Source organism: Diospyros lotus, chromosome 11, assembly GCF_014633365.1.
Source record: "Diospyros lotus cultivar Yz01 chromosome 11, ASM1463336v1, whole genome shotgun sequence".
Classification (NCBI taxonomy): Eukaryota; Viridiplantae; Streptophyta; class Magnoliopsida; order Ericales; family Ebenaceae; genus Diospyros; species Diospyros lotus.
In genome coordinates, this window is record NC_068348.1 from 4,454,878 (window position 1) to 4,482,448 (window position 27,571).

The window sequence follows — 27,571 nt, forward strand, 5'->3', positions numbered from 1 at the left end:
TTGGGCCAATCAGTTTTAATCAAAACTCAGTCGGTTCATAGGCCAGTCGATTTTAATCAGAACCCAGTCGGTTATTGCTACAGTGTAGATTTTTGGAGGCACTCAATTTTAATCAAGACCCAATCGGTTCTAATGAAAACCCACTTGGTTCTTGGGCCAGTCAGTTTTAACCAAGACCCAGTAGGTTATAATCAGCAACTAGTCAGTTCTTCAGCCAATTGATTATAATCATCAACTAGTCTATTCTTCAGCCAGTTGGTTATAATCAGCAGCCAATTGGTTATAATCAGCAACTAGCCGGTTCTTCAGCCAGTTGGTTATAATAAGCAACCAGTCGGTTATAATCATCAACTAGTCAATTATAATCATCAACTAGTCGATTCTTCAGCCAGTCGGTTATAATCAGCAGCTAGTCAGTTATAATTAGCAACTAGTTGGTTCAAGCCAATCGATTATAATCAGCACCCAGTCAGTTATTTGAACAATACTATTCATGAAAGAGCAACTATTCATTAGCATAAACATGAACATTTATGCACATATCAGTAATGTCATGCATAATATTTGCGATATGCATTGGACATATTTCTCATAATATTGTCTGACTTGGCCGTCGAAGGGCCTGCGCGAGGAATTCCCTCGCGTGGCCTTCTAACTATTGTTGTGCTCACAGGTTAAATTCTGGACGACTTTCCTTTAACCTTGGAAGACCAATCTATTGAAGGCCTCATCAAGGTCCCACGTCGCTTGTCACACTAAGACCCCTTCGAGTACCTTGCAGAGAAGATTCTAAAGACTATTCCAGGCCCAAGTCTTATTGAATTCCAACTTTGACCTAATCCAGACCCGTTGACGCCTTGCGAATGACACCCTGGACCCTTTACATTGATGGATACTTTTACTCAGACTGATTTTTAGATAAATAAATATTATTGTTGTAACTTGACAACAACAATATAATAATATTAATTATTCAAAATATTTTTTTAATATTTTTTTTCCTTTTCTTTTTCTTTTCCTTATTTTTTTTTCTCCTCCTTTTTCTTTCTTCTTCTCATTCTTTTTCCTTCTCCCTTCTTTTCTGCGCTTCTTTTGCACGCACGAACACCGTGCACCTTTCAGATCCACTGGTTGCTCCTGGTCACCGCACACCTTCCACATCTGCACCACCTTCCAGATCCACTAGTAGCCGCGCACCTTTCAGATCTCACTAGATCTTCCTCGTCGACCCGACCAGGTCTGACCCTTCCAGATCTGCACTGCACATCTTCCACATCCACCGGTCACTCCCGGTTTGCACCGCGCACCTTCCAGATCCACCAGTAGCTCTTGATCTGCACTGCGCACCTTCCAAATTTGCATCATGACCATTGCTACCTCCGCCGACCATCAACGCCGCTACTGCCGGATCTAAAGTTAGATATGGGTCGGCCCGACCCGATTCAAGTTAACCCATCCAATTAGATCTGATTCATATTTGATTCGACCCATCCAATTAGATCTGACTCATACCTGATTTGCTTAGATTTAGCTAGAACTCAGATCTATCATGCCAAGGTTCGACCCGTTTCGATGCGGTGCCTATAGAGTTTTGAAAAGACAGTGTATCCCAATGTGCATCTTTACTTCTTATTTTTGTCATAAGGAATGATCCATTTATTTTACTGCCATCCACCGCATTTTTGGTGTCAGAAATGCCTCAATCCTCCTGGCTCATCTTCCGGTAAGTGACCGGCTTGGAGCTAGTATGACACTCTTATTTGAAGCTCAAGCTCGGCTTCAGGATCTCGTTTATGGTTGTCTCTCATATTCTTGCCATTCAACAACATGTTAGTGATCTGCAAACTTATCGAGCTCTATTGCATGATTTACTATTTGCACACTATTTTGCACATCCTCAACCTATTCCACAACTTGATACAAACCCAAACTGGAGCCCTGATCTTCCCATCATTCCAGAAAATACCTCGCTCCCTAGTTTCCCCGAGACTACTTCTCTACCTTACCCTGATGACACTAGCAATAGCCAGATGCCACTCCGAGACGACATCGATGAGTTAAGACCCGTCGTGTTTGGCAACCATCATCGTCACTGAGCATCGACAACATTACAAGTTCTATGGTTTGACTATTTCTTTTGAATAATTGTATGGCTTGATCTCCTATAACTGTATTGAATATATGAAATTAATATTGTGTTTTGAGTACTTTAACGTCTCATTCCATTTGTAGTGTTTGTTTATTACCAATTGTGTGGGTAATTGTTTAAAAAAATAAATTAAAATTTTAATAATAAAATAAAAAATAATGGAATAAATTAGAATAAATTAATTAATTAAAAAAATAAAAAGAAGAGTTAATATATATTTTTTTAAATTTTTTATACATTTTGTATGGTAATTATCACAATTGGCAACCCATCCCCTCACTTGCCTTTCTCATTCTTTTATCAATTGAAATTGTCAATTTTTTAATATTAAATTATTTTTATTAATCTTCAATTCCTCAAGGGGTGAAACGTTGAGGCCCAAGCATTAAGCCATTACTTAAAGTGTCTTTTAGGGTGTAAAGCCATCCAGTAGGCAGGCAGTGACCATGCATTGGAGCGTGCCATGTGATCAACATAAATGGCAATTATCAATGCCAATCACTCACCTTCTTTTATTTATCTTTACATGTGCCCACTTAATTTCATTTTAAATAGTATGTTGCGTGGATGGGTGTTTATCAAGTAGATAATATCCTCAACCAGATCTAATTTAGCTTCACACACAATCCAATCCAAATTCATTTTAGAAAATACCTCATTCCATAGTTTCTCAGAGACTTACCCTGCCGATACTAGTAGTAGTCAGAGCCCACTCCGAGATGACAATCATCGTTGACACTGAGCATCGACAACATTATCAATTTTTATGATTTGACTTCTTTTTTTTTTTTTTTTGCATTACCTCAATAGTTGGTCTCTTGTAAATGTATTGAACATATGAAATGAATGTTATATTTTGAGTATTCTAACGTCTCATTCTCTTATCTTACCCTTAATTGCATATCAATCTTACTCTCACACGCAAAGCCATCTATATATATATATACATATGACACTATGTATTACATCAATAATAAAAAAATTGCACATTTTAATCTCAATTTTTGTCTCTGTTTCACCTATGAAATTCCCTAATTTCAAATTACATCTTTAAACATCAAATTAATTTACATTATGATACTGAAAATTTAAAATTAATAACTCATGGTTTACTTGATAAGGATAATTTCGTCCATGCACCATTTACCGGACCTTTGTTTTGTCCCGAAATCACTTCAGAGTTGATCCTTATAAAAAATCGAAACTCCCTTAGGGTTCCGTTGATTTTCCGGGAGTCCCCTATAATGATTCGGTTTTTCAACCTGAATCGAAGTTGTATTTTAGCTATACCGAAAACAGTCTCAATTCTGATTTCTTTTAATACCTTAAATCCTCTCTCGGAATGCTCGTCGAGACCATATTTGTTTTCTTAAGCAATTACACTCCGAGGCATTACTTGCAGTCGATTCGGTACTTTATAACTATAAAAAAATGTACCCAATTATGCGTCTTTGCCCCTTACCTCTGTCATGAAGAAGGACCTACTAATTTTGCAGCCATTCACACAGTTTTTGGTGCTAGTAATGCCTCCAAGCTCCTGACATAGCTTCTAGTAAGTGACCATTATGGGGCTGCCGCTACACTATTGTATGAAACTCAAGTTAGACTTCAAGATCGTATTTACGGCTGTGTATCCTACATTTTTGCTCTCCAACAGTAGGTCGTCGATCTTCAATTTTATCTAACTTTATTGGAGAAATTACTATTTACAAACTCTTATGCAAACTCCCTTAATGTTCAAAGTTGATTTCACCGAGAAACCAATTAAAACACATATTATGACAATAGATCTTTTCTCATGAATGATCCAAACCTTAATTGAAATTTTGAAAATTCAGTCATCCAAGAAGAAAATATGTCATTTCCTTATTTTCAAGAGGGTAGTTCGCAACCTTACCTAGTGGAAACTAGTAGCAGCCAATGGCCATTTTCAGATAATCTTTTATATTTTCATAATACCTTTGATCTTATAGTTAATTATTATATAACATTTGTAGTGTTTGTTTATTACCAATTGTGTGGGTAATTGTTTAAAAAATTAAATTAAAATTTTAATAATAAAATAAAAAATAATGGAATAAATTAATTGATTAAAAAATAAAAAGAAGAGTTAATATATATATTTTTAATTTTTTTTATACATTTTCTAAAATTTTGCCATGGCTAAATTTATTTTTTTATTATTAAATGAATAAATTTTTCGATAATTAAGAATGTTAATAACTATTATAAATAGTGCGATCATTTTGTATATATTTAATAACTATTATAAATAGTTAATTATTATACATTTAACATTTTTTTTAATCTATAAATTTATATATATATTAGTTTACATGTATATATACTTTATTTTATATTTTATGCACATGAAATATATTAATTTATATATTTATTATTTAATTTCTATATCTATAAATAAAAATTTTACATTTTATAAATTAATATTTTAATACTTTACATTTTATAAATTAATTTTACATTTTATAAATTTGAGAGGGAAAAATATCCGTCACAAATTGAGACAGATTAATTTTCATCTCCAAAATCCCTCTCAAATTGAGATAGATTTTAAGATAAAAAAAAAAAATCTGTCTCTAATTTGAGACGAAAAAATTTTCAATCTCAAAATCCCTCTCAAATTGAGACGAATTTAGAGATGGAAAAAAATCCATTCCTACATCCGTCTCAAATTGAGATAGATTAGTTTCTGTCTCCAAAATCTGTCTCAAATTGAGACAGACTTTGAGATAAAAAAAATTTCGTCCCTAATTTGAAACGAAAAAATTTTCTTCTCAAAATCCCTCTCAAATTGAGACGGATTTAGAGATGGAAAAAAATTCGTCTCAAATTTGAGATGAATTTTAGAGACAGAAATTTATCCCTCTCAAATTAGAGACGCATTTTTTTCCGTCTCTAAATACATCTTAATTTGAGAGGGATTAGCTTTAGTCTCTAAATCCGTTTTAAATTAGAGAGATTATTTTCTGTCTCTAAATCTGTTTCAAAATAATCCGTCTCAAATCTGTCTTTAATTTGAGACAGAAAAATTCATCTCAAAAAGTCCATCTCTAAACTGCTATTTTCTTGTAGTGCAATCACAACCAAAAATTAAGTAAACTAATAAAGTTTCAATGCATAGGATATTTTAAAAACTCTAGACAATTAATTAGTCACTCATAATGAATAATATATCCTCAAAATCATTCAAAAGTTGCTACATAATTGAGATCTTAAATAATCAAAGAAAATTTGAATTTAAAAAATAAAATCAATTTTCTTTGATGATGCCTTAACTCCTTTTTGATGAAACACCACTCTTTGTTGAACCTTTTGCCTCCAAAACCTTGCTTTTGGTCCCTCTAGGTTGCTGCAGAAGTTAGGAATAAGTGGACGAGTGATTGAAACAAAAAACTCAAAAGAAGAATGAAGGGCTTCATAAAACATATAGATAATTGTCTTAACTTTTCAACTCATATAAGAACACCCAAATTCAATATATGTGGAAGAAGTTAGGGCCCAAAAACTTAGTAGAGGTCCAGGTTGGAATTTCAGTCCTTGTGCATGTAAGATTCCAATTTGACCCCAACTTTTTTTTCTATATTAAATAAGAATTTTGACCTTCAATTAGCCTCTTAATTCCTCTTCCAACTATATCACATAATAAATTAAATATTAATGTAATATTAATTGAAAAATAAATTAATTAACACACTAATTATCTAAAATTGACAAAATTAGGCATTTAATTTGTGGAAAAATTTCAGCTTATCATCAAGCCATTCGAAATGAAAAATGAAACAACAATTATTTAAATTATTTTAGTAGTTTAAAAGATATAAATTTAATATGATTTAAATATAATATAATTTAATGTGATATAAATGCTCAAGGTTGAGCTATATATAAATTATCTATTTTTATTTATGTTGAATCAATTGCATGATTCTCAATGATATTCTTGAAGTTTTTGATGTTTAAAAAACAAATTTAAGGGCTATCAAATGAATTTTCAAATGTTAAAGATCATGTACAAAATCTAAACAAATGAAATAATTGAGCACCAAAACTCTAGTAAGTATTATTTGAGTATTTGCTCAAGTTAAATTATGTCACTTGACTAATTAATTTAGACAAATTCTAAGACAAGTGTTATATAAACAAGTCTTACTCGAGTATTGAAAAGTATTGTTTGAGTATTTTACTAAAAAACTGAGGAAGTTAAAAATTTAATTGAATATCAGAATGTATTACTCGAGTAACAACTAAAAGAATTAAATATACTTTTGTTGAACTCAGTCTTACTCGATTATTAGGTTTGTTACTCGACTAATTCTTTAATAAATAAGGAGTTTCAAAGTCTTACTCGAGTAACATTAAGTATTACTTGAGTAATAAACAAAGAAATAGAGAGCTTCTAAGTCTTACTCGAGTAACATTAAGTATTATTCGAGTAATAAATAAAGAAACACAGAGTTTCAAAGTTTTACTCAAGTAATGTTAAATATTACTTGACTAATATATAGAGAAATAAAGAGTTTTAAAAGATTATTCGAGTAACTAAGGGATGAATTTCAAATCTAAAATAACAAATAGATTGTTACTAGACAAACAATATATGATATTATTTGAGTAACACAATCCACACGCACCTTAAAAATTTGAATTTATAACCGTTGGATCACATTTAATATAGTTTGAAATAGTATTTAATACTCTTGAATCAAATCTCTTATACATTTCTTTTTAATATACCTTTGATTTCTTTGAGATTACATGTACTAACATGTTTTATTTGCAAAATGAAAAGTTTTCTCTCTGATTATCCACGGGAAGATGAGCTAGCTTTACTGAAATATGCCCTGAAGAGCTAAGAATATCTATATATACACACATCAATTTTGAACGAAAAAGAAGATGAGTGCTTGAGTCAAATAGTCTGAAAGAACAAGAGATTCACATTCATTCTTCTCCTATAATTTTTCTGCAATCGTCACTATATACCCAGAAAATAGAGCTTAGATACAAATTAGAGAATCTTCTTCCTCATGTGCTTATTGTAAAACATTTCAAGTGTTGTCCTTAGTGAAGTTTTCTTATACTGTAAGTATATCTCTCAAATCCTCTTTTCAAACTATAAATATGAGGGGTTACTACTTTAGCCCTAAAAAACATTCGCAAAGTTAGCTGCTTGAACCTGTGAAAAAAACACAAAGAAGATTAGGTGCTTAAGTCTGAAAAAGCACAAAGAAGGTAAATGCTTAACCCTGTGTAAAAAATATAAAATTTCTAAAAAAATGATTGTATAGAAGAAAGTGTTTGCCTCTTTAAAAAGAATTCCAATAGTGTATTTACAAAATTCTTGGAGAGGGGTCAAAGTAATAGACGTAAACAAGTTATCGAACCACTATAAAAATCGGGCCATTTCCATTTGCTTTCTTCATTCTCGTTCATCTTCATTATATACCTTAATCTTACAAAATTTTGTAAAGCGTATTTCACCTTTTTTTTAACTTGAATTCTTGATGTTTGTACTTGATATTATTACTTCCGTATTTTACTCACTACACATAATTCACACTGCTATTTGAGAGAAAAATAAATATTTTCAAAAACACAATTAAACTCCCCTCTTAGATTGGCTCATTACTTGGGCCAATAATTTATATTTTTATATAATTATATATTTAAAAATATATTTATAATTTATGAATATGTTTATAAATATATTTCTTGAAAAATATATAAAATTAAATAAAAATATATTTGTTATAAATATAAAATTTAGAAAATATATTGTTAACATATTTTAGTAATTAAAAATATGATAAATTTCACAAAATCACTGCTTAAAGTTTGCCTAACTTATATTAATCATATAAATTAACCATTTCATCGCTATTTAAAAAATGTGTCCTCAGTTTTTCTCTTCTCCCTTCCTATCTCTTTTTTCATCATCCCTGTGTTGTTTTTTTACTTTATGGCATGCACATCTGTTATAGAACAATTTCTCATCTAGAATTGAAAGCAACCTTAAGTTTTTATCATTCAATTGGGACCCTATTATTATAGGATTAATATAGACGGTGGCTCCTCAACAATTAGAAACTATAGCATTTGATGCTTGAAGTGCAATACGTCAAGATTTGATATCTCAACTATTAAAAATTATTTTAAATTTTTACCGTGAGTAAGAATAAACGGAGCTGTTATTTATGCCACATAGAAAATCACGTTACATAAAAAAAAAAAGCCATGTTAACGAGATACATCAAATTAGATTTAATACATAAATATGATATTTAATTTTTTAATAATTAAAAAATTTGACATTTGATCCCTGATATGAAAAGGTGAAAGTTTGATAAAAAAAAAATCAAAATTTCATAAAAAAAAAACTAATGTTTGCTCATGCATACACCTATTCTAGCAACATGGGTCCTAAAAATATAAAAAAGAATGATTTTGGTCAACGAATCAACCATCATGCTTTCTATAAGTATACGAGTTAGGATGTTTTCTTTATTTGCAAATACCTCTCAAATGTAAGGGAAATTTTCAAAACTAGGACCCCCGGTACTAAAATTTGCAAAAATAAGATACTTTGAAAATCTTTGCAAAACTAGGACTTTTGTGAGTTGAATGGACAAAAATGCCCCCACTTTTAATAACCCCGTTATAGGATCCTGTCTCTTAGGGATGGTCTTCTCCCTCTCTTCCGTCACTCCCATTCTGACTCGGCCGCCATCAATCTCTCACGCTCGTCTTTCTCAAAGCCATTGTTATTGTTATTCACTTGCCAAAGTGTTGTTGCTTCTTCATCAAGCGTCTTATTCGCGCCCATTGTTGTTATTCCTTAAGCGTTGTTGCGCTCGCACATCAATCGACTTCTCTCGATCTAGGTATTTAGTTATTTTTCAATCTTCGACAAGATAGTTTATCCTCTTTTCCAAAGTTATGAGTGAAAAATTATGCATTTCGCTAGTTTGGACATATATTGGTTGATATATTGGCAATTTACGTCATGATATATTTCAACCGATATAGGTTTAAACACAAAAGTATAATGAAAATGATATATCGGTTTCATTATCGGTCGAGGTCTTATGTTAACCGATATGACCTCTTACAACCAACATTTAGAAACCGATAATACATTGCAAACCAATGATATCACATATAAATGATGTCTTACAGGTCGCCAAACTTGCTGTAATCTAATAATTTTGAAAGTTAAGAAATTAGTTATGGGGAAAATAATATCGGTGAATTCATATCGGTTAACTAACCGATGAGGAAGTCAACATCTCGGTCAAATGGTATCGGTTTATATCCGATGAATCAGAACCGATATAATTATAAAGGACACCTGTAACCGATACCATTTCCTCTAATAGAAAGATGTCAAACTAATGAGGACATTATGGATGCATATTAACAGTTAAAACATATATATTGGTACGATATAATTTACAATATTACTAAGATTATATACATTACAATAGTTCAGCATGCTCCTAGGTTATCTCGTTTATTGACACATTGTGGGCCATGAATTCCATCCATTTGAGAACAAATATCCCACAATCACCACCCCTGCCAATTGTAAGCAAATAACATTTATAGCCATCATAATCCAAAAACTCCAAATAAACAATGTGCTGAATAACCTTAACCTTACCCAATTTCCTGAGGACCTTTTTGAACCTTGAAGTCCCATTTAGGCTTCAACTTAAATCCAGGTGTTAAGACATCGTAATTACAATCTTTTAGAAGCTTTGGAACCATATGTACAAGATACTCAAACTTAGTTTTGTAGTTTTTTGGTGTGGTCGAGGTATATACATAAACACATTGAACCGCGAATTCCAACACTACCAAAACCCAATGTTTATCATCTACATTTGCAGGGCATAGCACGGCCTCAACATTTAAGAATCCGTTGGTATCTGTTGTCTCTCCCCAAAAATATTGGCAAGAAATATCATGCTCCGTGAAGTTTCCCCACTTTCCTGCCTTCAATTGATCCCACGCACTCTTCAATTGCTGTGTGAGGTCAAAATCACAAATGATTAGTTACTTTGAGAAGAAGTAAATTCCAGTCCAGATAATATATATGGTTACGACACTTACACTAAATATGCTTGGAACCAATGCTAATTTTGTATTGGTTGTCTTTGATTGTTTCATTCTTTTATTCAACATGTACACGTAGCTATCCATGTGCTGCAAAGATTTAAACAAAAAAGATCATAAGCAAACACGGTTATAAATATCGGTTCGTAACTTTCATACGACACCGATACATGACAATGTATATATATCAGCTATATATATCGGTTCAAGATCGATATAGGAAGCTGACTAATTAACATATAACCGATAAAGTGTAACCGACGTATCTATACAGCAAAGGATATATGTAGGTAAGTCTCGGCTCTTAACAGATAATTATAACCCGATGTCATACACAATAGAACATATATAGTTAGATAATGACTTACATCAGATCGGAGCCATTGGTATTTTTTTTATAGGATCTCAAAAAATTCCTTATCCATATAATAGCAAGAAGCTTTGATAACTGCTGTTGTATTTGGATCGTTGAGAAATTTATGTAAGTCCTCCACCCAATCACCACTTGGAGCACTTGTGGGTTTGGGATTTAGCTTTGGGAGTTTGGAGGTGAATGATGTTACTCCTGAGTCCTCCTCCTTATTTCCCTCGGGGGGATTCATAATTGATTCAATGGCTTTTCTTTTATGCCCCATCTGCATACCCGTCCTTTGGAATGTCTCCTTAATAGGAGTATCTGCTTTTATTTCATCTAATGACGGGTTTATTGATTCTGTTTGTGTCTCCTTTATCAATTTCTCAACCACAGCCACAGCTTGAGCAACATCGCCTTCCGTCGTCTCCCCCTCCCCGTCCTCCTCCACCGAAACCTCACCTTCAACATCTTTCCTCTCCCCATCCCCCTCCACCTCACGGTCATTCCTCTCGTCCTCCCCCTCAGGTACCGGTGGCTTGATTGACAATCGCTGTCAGATGAAAGTAAAAATATTCTTCACGTCGGTGTTCTCTTCCTTATCTCAGCTCAACATGTGCCTAAGTGCACCGCGCTCATTTTTCACTTCCCTTAGCTCGTTTCTCACTTCACTGAGCTCGTTTTTCACTTTCCTTAGCTCGTTTCTCACTTCACCGAGCTCGTTGCTCACTTCCTTCCTTTCCTCCCAAATTTCCTTCATTAAACCATCTAAATAGTTCTTTATATATTTTTTTTCCTTTAGTTCAACACTCCTTCCTCCCTGGTTTATTGAGTCAACCTCCATTACATTTGCACTCCCTTCAACTCCTTCACCTTTATTTACTTCTTCTTCTTCTTCTTCCAATACACCATGTGGCTTAATAAAATAATCTTCCCTCATCTCCTGTTCTATTGGCACAATGGGGATAACTTCCCCATCATCAAATAAACGCCCCTACAAAATTTGTTCTTGGTTGATTTTTTTAGGTAAAAGTATCCATTTCTTCATCCTTGGAGCTTGAGGGCCTGATTCAATTCTTTTAACAATTCCCAGCTTAACCAAATATGGCATGACCTCAAATAAAAAAATTTGCATATGATATAAAATTAAGAAAATAAGTATTAGATAATGTGACTTCTACTACTTTATAATACAAATATTAGAATAAGACATACGGGTACATATATTGGTTCTAATAAGACATGTCGGTTAATATAATCGGTCAGATACCGATATGGTATAATCGATACGATGATCCACCGATATCGATCAACTAAGAGATATTGTATAACCGATATCATATTCGCATCGGTTTATCCATATCAATGATCTATCGATATATATTTGTAAGGTAATTGGGAAACCTCCAATGTTGTATGTCTTGTTATCGTTCTTCTGTCTGAACCCATTCAAGATGCCTCGTCTGGCACTATTTGTGGTAGAACGAATTTAAATTTAGAGGATTTAGTATATTAAAATGGGAACAGTATATTGTATAGCCCGGTAGTAAATTCGTTATTTATGTATTCAGACAGCATTGTGTTTGTCAATTAATTCGTCCCATCGAAACAGTACTCGATTGATTCCATCTTAATGCGTCCGATTGGATCGTGTAAGTGTGAAGTGTGAATTATCCGATCAAGATACTTCACATGAAGAGTCCGATCGGACTATTTGTAGTATAGCCTAGCCCGAACTGTCCGCATAAAGTGTGAAGTGTGAATTGTCCCTTCGGACTACACATGAAGAGTCTGATCGGATTATTCTTATGTGTTAGAGCTCGATCGGACATGTGTCTGATCGGATTATTCACGGTCCGCGTAAGTGTGAAGTGTGAATTGTCCCATCCATCGGATTGATCCTTCCACATGATAATGTGTAGAGCCTGATCGGCTTCTTCATGTGTCTGATCGGACTATTCACGGTCCACGAAGTGTGAATTGTCCCTTCGGACTTCACATGAAGAGTCCGATCGGACTATTGTTATGTGTAGAGCCCGATTGGCCTCTTCATGTGTTCGATCAGACTATTCATCAAACTATTCACGATCCGCGTAAGTGTGAAGTGTGAATTGTCCGATCAGACTAATCCTTCCACATGAAGAGTCCGATCGGACTATTAACGTTCCGCATTGTACGACAGGTAACGCATACAAATAAGTGTCCATTGAGATTGTAATCACTTATCAAAATAATCAGTAGCTTATCAATATTGAGTTTAATACATCCCATTTACATAAAACAACAATTTCATAAAATCGATTACTATGTATCCATATCAACTGGATTACTATTTCTATACAAGAAAAAGGCAATGAACTTCCGGAGTTTACAAGTGTCCTCTTTCGTATGGTGCATCTCCCATGTATGCTCCCTATGCTGCAATATGTCATCCACGTACTTGATTACAAAGCACCAGTAGCTAGTCCTATAAATTATCAATTAATGAATTAATTTAATTTTTTTGGAATCATTTAAATAAATGCAGTACCCGTCTTGTTGCTGAGGGATCGGCCTCTGCACCGAATCAGGAATATCCACCTCCCATTTTTCGTATGAACGACCAATTGCCGTACAGTGCTTATAATAATCACTCTAAAATAGGAGAATGGGTAGGAGTATGGACAATGGCCTCAATTCCTTAAGTCTTTTCTGCCTGCTTTCAATGGACATTGACCTAGGGTCGTATACAATGATTATCCTATCTTTGAAGCAGATTTTCGCCAGGACCCAGTGCTCATTTTCTACAACACATCGGAGCAATGCCTGCTTGTAACATGAACACATTAGTTATGTTAAATAAAAGAAAACCAAATAATATGCAATACACTTACGTGGTCTACTGCCCACCAGGGGAAACCTTTGTCATTCTCCCCTGAGACATAACGGGACCATTCCTTGGGGAGCTTCACCTCATCAGGCACGAAGTGTTTTTTTCCCTTCTCGAATTCGGTATCCCATACATATTGCATATACCCCTGTGAAGAAAAAAACAAGTTTAACTTTACTAACGAATAACAAAAAAGGAATAATAATATAATTTGAGTTCAACACTAACGAAAAGCGATGACGGCACAACAACGTAGTTTTCATCATAGATAGAACCAGGCGGTGACTGCATATCTCTAATTCATCGGATGCAACACAAGTAGTTATCAATGTGTTGCCCTTCCAACCAGGTCGTCTCTCCCTCTATCTGGCGGAGCATACTTAGCACAATGTGGTATATGTTCCCAATGGTACGCCTACAATGAGCATGAATTAATATGGGTACTCATATTACTGATGTATATAGAAAGGTAGATACTTTTTTTGACTTATTGTATCTCATCTTTTGAGCTTACGTACTGGATGTATCCCGAGGGGGGTATAGGACCAACATCATCCTCTCTCTCAGCCCCAAGGTGTTGTTTGGTTGCTTCATGGGCGATCAAGTTTGTCTCCGCCGCCACTGCATTTTTCTTTCTATTCTTCTGTGGAATGGGATCAGTGAATGGTGTTCGACAAAATTTGGATGGATTCCGCTTTCATACTGTTCGTTCGTCTACCTCCTCCTCTAAATTAACAAAATTACGTGTCAATTCGGTAGAGTTGACTAATATGTAGTCATATAGAAATTTATATTCTTTTCTTACGATAGAAGGAGATGTTTGATCCGCCTCATGCATCTGAACAAAAAATTCACAGTTAACAGATATATAATCACATGCAAGTGTATCAAAGTTAATTGCATCTTACGACTTACATTACATGGATTGTCCTCCTCGTGCATATGATCAGGCTAGATGTGATCACCACCATCTGGCTCTTCCTACAACTCAATAGAAATTAATCGTTACAATGTGCTAGGTTTTAACATATACAAGTTAATTTGTATCTTACAACATAAGGAGGTGTCTGATCCTCATTGACATGAACATGATGGAGCTGATCTCCACCAACTAGCTGATCATAATCGTCTTGATACTGATTGTCATCATGATCGACGTGTTGCTGGAAAGTTGGACTGGCCGGGGCGCGTATAATAGTTAACACTGATTCAACCATCGTCTCCAACCGCTCCAAATGTGTGTCGAATTGGCCAACCCGTGTCTCCAACCACCCCACCTGTGAATCCAATTGGCCCAACCGTTTGTCCAATTGGCCAACCCGTGTGTCCAACCAGTCCACCTATGTATCCAATTGGCCCACCTGTGCATCCAGACTCCTCAACAATTGTAGTGCCTCAATAAGCATCTCAGTCACCTGTATAAGGTTAAAATTCGAAACCGAAAACAATTACAAACAAACAAATTGTATGCGTACAAGTGAAACATTATGATAATAATCATACCATAGGCTACGTGATGGAAAGGAGTCCCCTATCGACGGACTCCTCCTCATCCTCCTTGTCTGCTCCCTCCCCTCTCTCCATCCCACCAGGCTCCTCTTCATCTTTAAATCCTTCCCTGCATCCATCAGCCTCCTCCTCACCCTTAAATCCCTCCCTGCATCCATCACGCTCCTCCTCAACCCCACCCTCCATAACACCAGCAATCTCCACCGCATCCTCCCCCCCACCCCCATGCTTGAAGACGCCAGGTCCAACCAAGTGCAGAGGGTTAAAAGACCTCCAAAAATCAGTGTCTCACTCTGTATCTATTGGCTCGATCGTCGAATTAGGTTTAAGTGACTGTAATATTGACATATTTACATAGCTATTTCCGTAAACAAAACAACAATAAAAAAAAAGAGATACACAGAGACACATTCATGGGAATTTACGTCAACCACTTACTAACTTGGAAAGACATTCATCATAACTTATTTGTTTGGGCCTCTTTTTTGATAACCACTTCATGCATCTAGGGATTTTGAATGTGCCTTTTATTGGTACAGCCAACGTACTTGCCACCCATGGGGTTGTTTCGATCAACCACCACTGTCAAATGTGAAAGAATTATAATAAAAAAATTCAACTAAACAAAATAAAAAATGTTTGTATATACAAATAAAGTGAGGATTGAACCTGGAACGCCCAAAAAAATCCATAGATGTTGACTTTCTTCCCAACCTAAGCATTCAACTTCCACCCGATGGTTGCTAGACGAAAGTAATGTAGTCCCTGACTATATACGTATGTTCCCCTAGGGAACGACCTAAATGATTCTAAATCCTCCACCAAGCTCTAATGGAAATCTTCTACACTTGCCCGCTCGTTGTGGCCCATTAATAGCATGTTGACCACAGCAAGGTATCCCATCTTCAACGCATCATCTTTATCCAGGTCAGCCTTCGTTTCAAGTAGTTCCTTTATGTCTTCAAGATAAACGACCTCTTTATGTGGGAATAAACGTGCCCGTAGTCTACCATCCTTGGCAGGCCTCGCATGCAAGATTTCCCCGTCAATTGGGCCGAATCTAAGTTCAGTAATGAGGGTGAACTCCTGCTTCCCATATTGACATGCCACGCTGCCCAACTCGAACCATATCTCATCGGGGTGGGCACCGGGAAGTTTCACCTCCCTTAGAAGCACGTGAAGAATTAATTGTGGTGTAGTAGCTTGAGAGGAGTGGGGGATCTGCATGAAATGTCCTAGTGGGCCCCGAATGAAATCCTCCAACACACCATACTTCACAAGGGACTCATAAACTAGGGCAAGATTATTGATGCAACAGTGAGTAGTTGCTTGGATATCGGGAGGTGGTACCCGGCTAGCATGGACATAAGTAAATGTCTGCTTCTTCTTTTGAACATCCATCTGTAAAAAAAAAAAAAAAAACACACACACAAAAAATCAACGAGATTGACATCGGAGTATTCATCATCTCAATCGGACTGATGAATACTTTAGAAATTAAATGAGAAATAAAAAGAAATCAACTTCACTTAAAGGTTCGATCGGACTATTCATCAGCCCAATCAGACTCTTGATGAATCATTTTCGATCAGGATTTAACCAGTGTCGCCACAAATTCTAATGTTAAACCACACTTTAACAACAACAACAACGATACAACAATTTAGAAATTAAATGAGAACAAAAATATTCAACAACTCAACAAATATTCACACTTCACTTAAAGGGCCGGTCGGGTCCGATCGGACTATTGATAAATAAGGCTGATCGGACTATTGTTGTCGGACTCCTGATGAATGAGTTTCAGCCACTTTAACAACAACAATACAAGAGTTTAGAGAAAAAACAAATTCATTAAAAAAAACTCAAACAAAAATCAGCCTGATCGGACTATTAATAGGCCGGTCGGACTATTTTCAATGGATTACTCTTTTCTATCGGGTCTATCCATCAGCTTGATCGGACTATAAAAAATAACTTTCAGATCTAGATATTTTTGTTCTATTCATTTCGGTATTTTCGGTTTCATCAGTTTCATCCTACATTTCTCAAAAACACTCCAACTAAAACAACTTCAACAAAAGTGAAATCTCATCCCACATTCAAAAGGAAATATTGTATAAAGTTTTTTACAAATTTAGCGTAACAAAAATGGACAAGTCCGATTGGACTCTTCTTTGGACGAAGATCAAAATAACGAAAAAGTCCCGATGATCAATAGTTTGATGAATAGTACCACTTATGTTTCATCTCCTTCCTCCACCTTGTTAAGAAATATGTTTTCTAGAGAGATCTGGAAAATTGTTTCAAAATTGTCGATCTCACTCCTCGGTCTCGTTCCCTTCGTCCTTGGATTGCTTCCTCAAGGACGTCGCTGTCGGCCTCTGATTCCTCTTTACGTTGATCGACTCTTCGAGCTATTTCTCTTCCTTGGTTTGGTTTAAATGTTCCGATTCCCTGTGGGTTTAACTGCGGTTAACCCATGTGATTTTTATTTGACTTTTGTTTTTACTTTATAAACGTGGTTTTATAAAGCCACGTGGCGTGCCACCTGTGCAAAGGCACACGCCCGGGGATTTGATTTCGAGAGCTGGCCAAAATTGCAACTAATTTCATAAAATCGGTACTTTTTGCCAAAATTGAAACGATTGGATATAATCACAAAAACCAAAAAATGTTTGATTTTTTGGTGCTAATTGGCCTTTTTAATTCATTTTTTAGTTTTTTATTTTGGTAGTCTATTTTTATAATATTAAAAATGCCTTCTCTTTGTCAATTTGAAAAACTATTGTTGAAAACATAAAACTATAAAACACCCTATTTTTAAAATTTTTACAACCATTTTAAAAATGGCATTGTACATAATGTGAATATAAATTATAAGATTGCATCATTACAAAACACGTTTACTTTAGAATTTTAATAAATATTATTTTATAATATTTTATTTAATTCATTTAATTATGAAATGATAAAAATAACTTTTTATCATAATCTTATTTTCTGGAATTAATTAATGGTAGACTTCTTATTATACATGTGATTACATTTTATATTAAAATTATCTACTGGCTTCTCGACTATAAGATCACATATCTCAACAACCCATCATCACCCTTGATTGTGTAAAAATGTCAAAAATACCCTGCTTGCTATTTTGTATAAGTAACATATTTGCCTCATTTACAGACATTCACTCTTGAAAACACATGCATTGTGGGAAAATAGGGATCTTTTGATGTGATAGAATGTTACCCCAAAATGATCATGGCATTTATATACAATAATTTATTGGTATGAAAGATACATTGCGCAATGTACATGTTACATAATTCCCATTGTAACATGGTGTGGTTTAGAAATCATCTGATCAGCCTTGCTGCAGCAAAATGCCTTGAAGGCAGCAGAGTCGCATAGGAGATATAATGTGTGGGAGCAAGTTGACTTCCCGCATCACTTCAATTCGATAAGCCTTGATGCAGCAAATTGGCTTGAAGGAGGAGATGCCATCAAGCTCCAAATCATGCCAGGAAGGACAATCACTATTCATGGTGTCTTGCCTTGCATGATCTAGAGTTTGATGGCATCTCCTTGTACAATGCAATTCACTGCATCAAGGCTTATCTAATTGAAGTGATGGTGGAAGTGAACTTGCTACTGTGACTCCAGATAGATGCTTGAAGCTAATAATGAATCTAGATTGTCTGCAGGAAATTTGCATATTACAAAGTTACAACACAATTAGATTTTTTCAATTAGACATATTACATATGCATAGGAGTAAAATATATATAGCATAGACGAACTTATAAGCATAAACAACTAATTCACAATGAAATTAAATTGTGTTTAATTCCAATAATGAACATATCACTATAGTGATGGAAAATTGAAATCAAATCAAATTAATTGGAATCGAACAAAAACGTGCCCTTAAACCTGACCTTCTCATACCCCCCTATCATTTGCAAATTACAGCAAATTAAGTAGTCCTTCCACAACCACCGCAACATATGGCATACAAAATTGTTTCCATACAGATGTTGCATACAAATGTTTGCATTAGAACACCGCATGCTTTTAAGTTTGTACAAAATATTGTATGGCATATGTTGAGCAATTACAAATGGCTCAATAATCCATTAGGTTTTGCACAAAATAGTTTAAACATGACAACTAATTAAATGAAAATTTAAGAACAGTTTGATTTGTAAAAACGTTATACCCACATGATCTAAAGCTCGATGGCATCTCCTTCTTTAAAGTCATTTGCTGCAGAAGGTTCCCCCTGGATCTGGCCGCAGGCCGGTCATAATTGCCGCAGCCAGCGGTCGCCAGCATCCACCTCCATCCAGACATTCCCACAATCCGAGCCTACCATAACAAATGCAAAGCCATCCAAGTTAACATACAAAACAATGCGCTAGGTTGATTGGCTCTGATTTATTGATTTTTATTATAAATGAACAACACACATATTCTGTCCGGCTACCATGGGCACGAGTTTCTGACCCATCATAGGCGCCGACCCGAAACCCTTATCCCCATAGACCAACATACCCCAACACCAGCAAGATCCAATGGCAGAATCTTCATATATCTAATGTAAAAACTGTCGTCCATACCCAACCCCGCGTATATACGAAAATAAATCATGCATGAATGCTAAATCGTATTACATACATGTTCTTCGGGTGATTCGACCGTGAAAATATGTTGGGATTGAAGATCAAACGGTTGGAATTCTCAAAATCTTTGATTTACCGAAGCTGTCTAGGAAGAGAGAGCACGATCGGTCATGGGGCCTATCATACTTGTTCACCGTCGTATATTCCATATGGGTTTATCAGTTTACAATATCGGTTAGGGCGGAGGAATGGCCAAGTCGTGAGAGAGACGGCAATAGCGATTTATAACCTTTTAACAAATAAGAGGGAGTTACCATTTATTTATGTTATAAAGCTGTAGTGGCTGAACCAATAATAAAATGCATACCAGACGTTCGTAGCGCAGTTAATACGAGCACATTTTACGAAGAGATATTTGGCCTCATCAGATCTCAGCCGGGCCGAACCGATGTGTTGTTGCACCACCTAATTGGATGCGTTGGGAGGTAATCACATTCCATGGTCTCATTTGCCTCGGGATGGGTCCACGGATTGACCAAAGTGATAGGTCCAATCACATCGGTTATGTAAACAATGTATGTTACAACCGAGGATAAAGACCCTCCTCTTCTCTAGGGCATGCCCCTGTCGCGCTTTCTCTTCCTAGACAACTATAAATCAAGAAATCCTATAATTCCAATCGTTTGCTGTTAAATCCAAACGTATATCCACCGTCTAAGCACCCGAATAACAGGTAGGTAAGTCTAAAGATCTTTTCAGTGACAGATTTAGCATGCATGGATGATATCTATGTTGGTATTTGGGGATAAGGGTTTTGGGTGGTCGACTATGATGGTCGAAAACTCCTGACTAGACTTAGTTGGAGGTACTGTGTGTGCCTTAAGAAATTAGACTTGGTTAACTGGCGCATTGTTTTCTATGTTGATGGCTTTGCATTTGTAATGGTAGGATTTGATCGTGGGAATGTGTGGAGGGAGGTGGTTGCTGGCGACTGATGCAGCAGCGGTTGTGGCCGGCGGCGGTTGCTAGATCCAGGAGGAGCCTTCTGCAGCAAATGGCTTTAACAAAGGAAGAGATGCCATCAAGTTTCAGATCATATCGATATAACATTTTTACCACAGAAACTGTGTTTTAAAATTTCATTAAATCAATAGTCACCAATTAAATTGTTTTGTGCAAAGCTACTTGATACATTGGATAGAAATCACTACCATTCCGTCGAGCTCCACCACCCCAACTAGTTTTAATCGGTTAATACACATCGGTTAGTTAACCGATATGAATGACCCGATATGAACCGATATCGATCCTTTGACCGATTTCCACTTCCTCAGTTTTAATCGGTGAACACACATCAATTATGTAACCGATATGTATTCATCAATATTGAATGGAATTAAACCCAATTTCATTGTGAATTAGTTGTTTACGCTTATAAGTTCTTCTCTTCCATGTATATATTAATTCCCCAGTAATTATATGCATGTGTTTTATGTTTGTTTTAAAAAATGTAATTGTGTTATAACTTTGTAATATGAAATTTTTTTGCAGACAATCCACATTAGAGTATGCAGTTAACATACTCTAACGTTAGGAAATGGTCTTGAGAGGAACCTTGCATTTCCATTGCATACCTTACCAGGTGGAAATACTCCTCCAAGTTTTATAAGGTATGCAGTTAACATGATGAACCTCGGCTTCCAATCATATCTATACAAGCATTGCAGTGTGACCATCATAGATGGAGGACAGCAGGAAGATTCGCTGAGGAGATATAAGGTGTGGCAGCAAGTTCACTTCCACAATGATTTAGAGATAAGCCTTGTTGCATCGAATTGCCTTGAAAAATGAGATGCCATCAAGCTCCAGTTCATGCGAGGCAGTATGCCATGAATGGTGACCGTCCTTCCTGGCATGATCTTTAGCTTGATGGCATCTCATTCTTCAATGCAATTTACTGCAGAAAGTCTTATCTAAGTCATGCTGGAAGTCAACTCACCCCCAGTTATGTAACATGTATATTGCATACTGTATCGTTCAATTTAAAAATATTGTATATGATTCTGATGATAATTTTGGGGTGAAATTCTATTACAGCAGAAGTCAACATCAAACAATGCATGTGTTTACAAGAGCGAATGTCTATAAATGATGCTTACTTCAGATCAGTAGAAATAACTAATGGGTAAATGTGTGATTACAATTGTTCTTGTATATTCACAACTTAACTAATGGGTATATTCACAACTTAACGATACACTATTTAACTACCTTGGACTACGATGACACTATTACCCATGCAAATGTATTTATTACAGAACATTAAATCAAATTTGTTAAGAACAATAATCAGGAACACCATTCTCGCCCCCGCCCCCTCGAAACACAACCAAAGTTTTCATAGTGGTCTGACTGATTGATGATAATGGCCAGGTTTAATTGAACATTTAAACCAGATGTTCTCTAAAGTCAACTCGGGATGCGAATGCCCCGGGTCATTACCCTGAACCGTGCCATGGTCAACTTCCCTTCGGGTAGACTGCCTTTCGGGTGTCATACCGCGATTATGCCCATGAGTCAAATATTCTGGGTTTACTCGGTATATAAATCCTGCTGCCGTTTAGTACCCGACAAACTACGGGCTTTATTTTCTGATAACGCCTGGTAGTAAATTCAATGGGGATAATAATTTGATAAAACCCAGTATCCGGGTTTACTCACGCGATGAAGGCCAAATCTGGTGGAGTCTTCATGGTTCGACGATCACCACACTCATAACCATTTTACACAGCTATGTATATACAACAAACATTTCAACCTAACATATATATTATGTATCAGCATAATAAACATATTACATGTGATGAAAATACATATACCAACTAGACTTAAATGTCTATAGAAATACATATTAATTTTACTAATAACATATACACTCAACTATCAACTACATTGCTATGTCTATACAAAAATATCGCAAACTTCTGACGGAGACATATCATATCACCCATGCTGTGATTGCTCACCCACTGGTCCTCGTTGTGCCGTAAGATATCCATAACGTACACTCCGCAAGAGTGCCTGTAGTAGACAAAATTCAAAATCCGTAAAACATTCAATGTTAACAATATTAAATTGAATCCATAATAAATGAATTTAATGTAAATAACATAAGTACCCGTCGGGTTGCTGCGGCACTGGCACCTTCCCAGGATCAAGAATCTGCAACACCTATTTTTTGTAAGCAGGCGTAGCTTTGGATAGATGCTCATAATATCCACTGCGCACCTGGAGAATGGGGAGGAGGCTGACCAATGCTTGCATGGCCCTTACCCTGGACTTCCTGCTATCTACTGACTTCGCAAGGGAGTCATATACAATAACTTTCCCCTCCTTCAGGCAAATATTCGCAAGGACCCAGTGACCATTATTTATACTGCATGGGAGCAACACCTGTATATAATATAACGTTATATTTTGTAAGGCAGTAACTCCATAAATAAGTTCAAATAACACATACGAAGTCCACTATCCACCATGGGCGTTCATCATCATCAGTATGGCCTTAGACAAAATTCAGCCAACTGTCTGGGACAATCGCCTTACCAGGCATGAACCGCTTCCCGGCATATGTATTGTTCAAGTGCAATACCATAAGTACCTAGATGGAATATATGATCATGGATAAAATATATATCCAATAAAGAAGTAATATAAGATTTCTGTATAGCACTCACAAACAGTGATGACGACATCAGTGCGTAATTGGTGTCATATACACCACTAGACTGCATCTTCATTATTCGTCGGAGGCAACACATATAACTGTCGATGTGCGCCGCCTCTACCCAGTTAGGCGATTCCGCTATGCACCGAAGGTCATTGGGTACTAGATGGATAATGTACCCTGTGTCCCGCCTACAACAACGAATTAAGAGTTTGACTAGACATATGTAAATAGAAATAGCAAGTTAAAAATGCTTAAACCTTTGAATACTCATGCAATCTCTTTATCAGGCCGTATGTAATCACCGTAACCCTCGGGGGGGTTAGGATTATCCTCATCATGTGGGTCCAAGTGGCAATGCGCTACTTCAGCTGCTATCTGCATGACCACCTCGGCAGCATCAATGGGTGATAGATTTTGAGGGACTTCATCACCTGTCCCCTCTAGCTCCAGGTGGTATTCCACAACATGAGCCGGATTATCCATCACATTGACTGCCTTTCTGTCCAGCTGAGGAATAGGAACATCCTCCACTGTCCCAACCGATTTGGATTGTGGCACTGTATCCGCATCAAATGCATCGTCGGTCCTGTCCATCGTGACAGCATCCCTTACCCGCTTAAGTCTGGTGGGATCGGTGTATTGTGGCCGACAACACTGCGATTGCAACTGTATAATCACTAACCCTTATAATAAGGTATTGCAGACTGAAATATAATACAAACTCAAAGTGAAGTTCGGGCATACTCTACCTAGTGATGTCTGGTAATCCACTTCATCGTTAACTGGAGGTGTATGTTGACCATTTGGTTCCTCATCATAACCACCATCCATGTCAGTTGGGGAATGCATAACAGGCGGGACGCATAGATGGGCAAGCAGTGATGCTTGTCGCATTTCCACTTGCCTCAACCTCCACTCCACATGGCCCAACCTCCTCTCAGTGAGCGTCATGCGTGAGCTCATTAGATCGATTTACTGGTCCAAATGTGTGCTCATCTCACTGAGTTCACCGTTCATGGACAACAACATCTCCAGCGTCAGATTCAGCTTATCGGTGATCTGCAACAGGCAATGCCAACTATTAGATGTGTACATATACAATATGAACAATTTATCATATATCAAATTTACATCACACGAACAATTTTATTAGCAATATCATACCTCTTCTTGGTGCTGTTCACGATGCGTAGTAGGAGGGAGTCCTGTCTTCGCCCTACACGTTGACATTGTATCTGTACGAGGAGCACCATCAGCCACATTTACCTCTTCCTCCTCCTCCGCCACCTCATCCTCCTTTACCACCTGGTCGAACCAGACCGCATCCTCCAGATTATGGTCAATCCCTCCGTCGCCTAATTTGTATACGTTCACACCAACCCAGTACAGAGGGTTAAAGGACCTCCAAAAGTCAATGTCACGCTCTGCATTGGTTGGCTCAAGCATCGCACTCGTACCCCGAACCTACGATATGATTTTATCATTTATTTAGTTTACTAAAAATATTCAAAAAGTTACTCAATTTAATTTGAGGTTTCAAACATACATTCCTAAGGCCTTCTACGTAGTTGATTTATGTCGCCTTTTTTTAGAGCACCACTTCCGACATCTGGGAATGGAGACCAGAACGGATAGTCTGATCGCTCACTTATTCTCCACCCATGGGAATGTTTCGATCATCCACCACTGTATAAATCAAATAATTTCAATAATAAGCCGATAAAACAATTCAAGTCAAACAAAAGTGTAGTTGGCATCGACAAATATTACACAAATAATGTAATGTTCATTTTCGACAGACCGATGTCACTATACTGAATTTAGTACCTGAAACGCCCAAACAAAACCATAAATATTGACTTTCTTGCCAAGCTCCCCACTTAGCTTGCCATCTGCAGTGGCCATCCGGAGGTAATGCAGGCTCTTACTATAGATGTACGTACCCCAAGGGAACGACTGAAATGCATGTAAGTCCTCGGCCATAGTCCACAGAAAGTCCTCCACCGGTGCGCGTTCATCGTGGCTAAGCAACAAAATTATCACAACAGCAATATAACTTAGCTTAAGGACATCATCTGCAGGGAGGTCATGTCTGGAATCAAGAGCTACTTTGATGTCGCGCCAATACACCTCCCATTGTAGTGGGAAAAGCCGCGCGCGTAAACTGTTCGCTTGCAGTGGCCTTGCTTCACATTGTTCTTTATCAATTATGCCAAACCGGAGTCCACTTATTAGAATGAATTCTTGCTTCCCGTACCTATATGGCACGCCCCCAAGCTCCAACCACATCTCATCCTCCCGGGCTCCAGGAAAGGTGACCTCCCTAACCAGGACTTCTGCAACCAATTGTGGTGCAGAATACTGATCGTGCAGAGGGATCTGAATAAAATGTGTCCCAGCAGCCCATTGGTGAATGTTTCCAAGAGGCGATAACGGCTTAATGCCTCATGAACAATTGTAAGGTGGTGCACGCCACAATGAGTTGTGAACCGTGTAGTCGGCGGGATTACCCGATTAGCGTGAACGTACATAAATTTCAACATCTGGTTAACATCCATCTGATAGTGATCGACCAAAATAAAAAAAGAAAAACCATTATGAAATAACAGGAACGCGATATCTTTTTAAATAATGGGGTACATGAACATGTTTTATTTACCGGGCCTAAGGTTGTTTTTAAGCCCTGAAACGGGCTTAAATTAGATATTAAGCCCGTAAATAAAGGACAATCTAGCTTTTGTCCGGAGTGGCGAGGAGGCATGGCGTCAATGCCACGATGATGCCCGGTTGGCGTGAAATTACATATTAAGCCCGGGACCCACGTTCGCGGGCTGCCCAGCTTTATCAGGCTACAAGGAGGCCAACTAGCCATGAATGCAGACGGTCATCATCGCCAACGGGGCTTCATCATGACGAAGCACCGTCAGCAAGAAAGTCGGCCCGCATTCCATCCCTCATCAATAGACATAGCTGGGCCATGATACGGATTGCGTTTAAGTCCATAGCGTCCGACAAAAATAACACAAAAGAACAACATGACTCACCTCTTCACTATGGGCGGTTAGGGTTTGGCGGTGACGTTAAACGCTAATACGGTGGATGTGGGGTTTAGGAAGAGATAGCAAGTTGGGCTTAACGAAGATAGTCATAGGGAGCGATCGGGTGAGTGAAAGGCAAGTCGGGTTTAATTAGTACGGGTGTTTTAAATTTTAAGGGTAAAATGGAAGTAGCAGGGGTATATGTAACGGTATGCAATAAAGACTAATAATCAGGTATTCGTTGAATTTAGGTTTGTTTTAGTTTTCAAGAGCGGGGAGATCGTAATCAATTAAGAGGCAGACAATAAATAACCCCCAATTTGATGTTGGCTCTGAAGGATTCGTCGGTAAAATGAACAACCAAATTAAAAAGTATACCCATAGGGTTTATTATAGCTATAAACTCGATACGGGTTTCTTCAGGCAATAAAACTCGTCCATGCCGGTGAATTGATGTACGACCCAAAAAGGGATATTAAGCCCGTAAAATGAACTTACGGGCTTTATACACATATTAGGCGCGGTGGGGTAAATTTATTTAAAACAATAAATATACTTTTCTCCGAATGTGAAAGGGTTTGCCATTATATATAAAGACGGTTAAAATCCAATGCATCATCGTTATTGAATACCATAACATTTACATTGGTACCTATTCCACTGTTATTACAAGAATAATAATATAAATAACCTCAAATAAATTAAAATTCAGTAAAAAAATTTCCATCTCTTCCTCGTACGTTTGGGAGCTTCTTTCGCTTTCTCTATATGGGCAACTTCTTTATCTTTATCTAATTTGGCAACCCTTTGGGCTACATAATCCTTTGCATCCATGACTACAAAAGAATAAAGCTCCATAGCCATTTCTTTTCTGAAATGTGCAGCTCGTTCTTGGGTCTCCTCCTGTATTGAGATACCGTGGGCCATGAATTCCATCCATTTGAGCACAAAAATCCCACAATCACCACCCATGTCAATTATAACACCAAAAAACAATCACCATCCATTAATAGGACTAACACCAAAAACACTAACTACAATTTTTTAAAAAATAACATATACTAACCAAGTTTGCTGTGAACCTTCTTCAATACAAAACCTACACTTGTCAATCAAAATAATATCGGGTTTAAATATGGGGTATTTGCAACTTATTAGGA

General features: G+C 36.8%; 1 protein-coding gene across 1 annotated transcript; it reads right to left on the reverse strand.

Moving 5' to 3' along the window:
• Window positions 1–22,534: 22,534 nt before the first annotated feature.
• LOC127812860 (uncharacterized) lies at window positions 22,535–25,496 on the reverse strand. The gene is made up of 3 exons (XM_052353382.1): window positions 24,538–25,496; window positions 22,822–24,432; window positions 22,535–22,724 (listed from the first exon to the last, which is right to left on the reverse strand). The coding sequence occupies exons 1-2, from the start codon at window positions 24,817–24,819 to the stop codon at window positions 24,346–24,348; spliced, it is 369 nt and encodes a 122-aa protein (XP_052209342.1). The 5' UTR covers window positions 24,820–25,496; the 3' UTR covers window positions 22,535–22,724; window positions 22,822–24,345.
• Window positions 25,497–27,571: the final 2,075 nt, after the last annotated feature.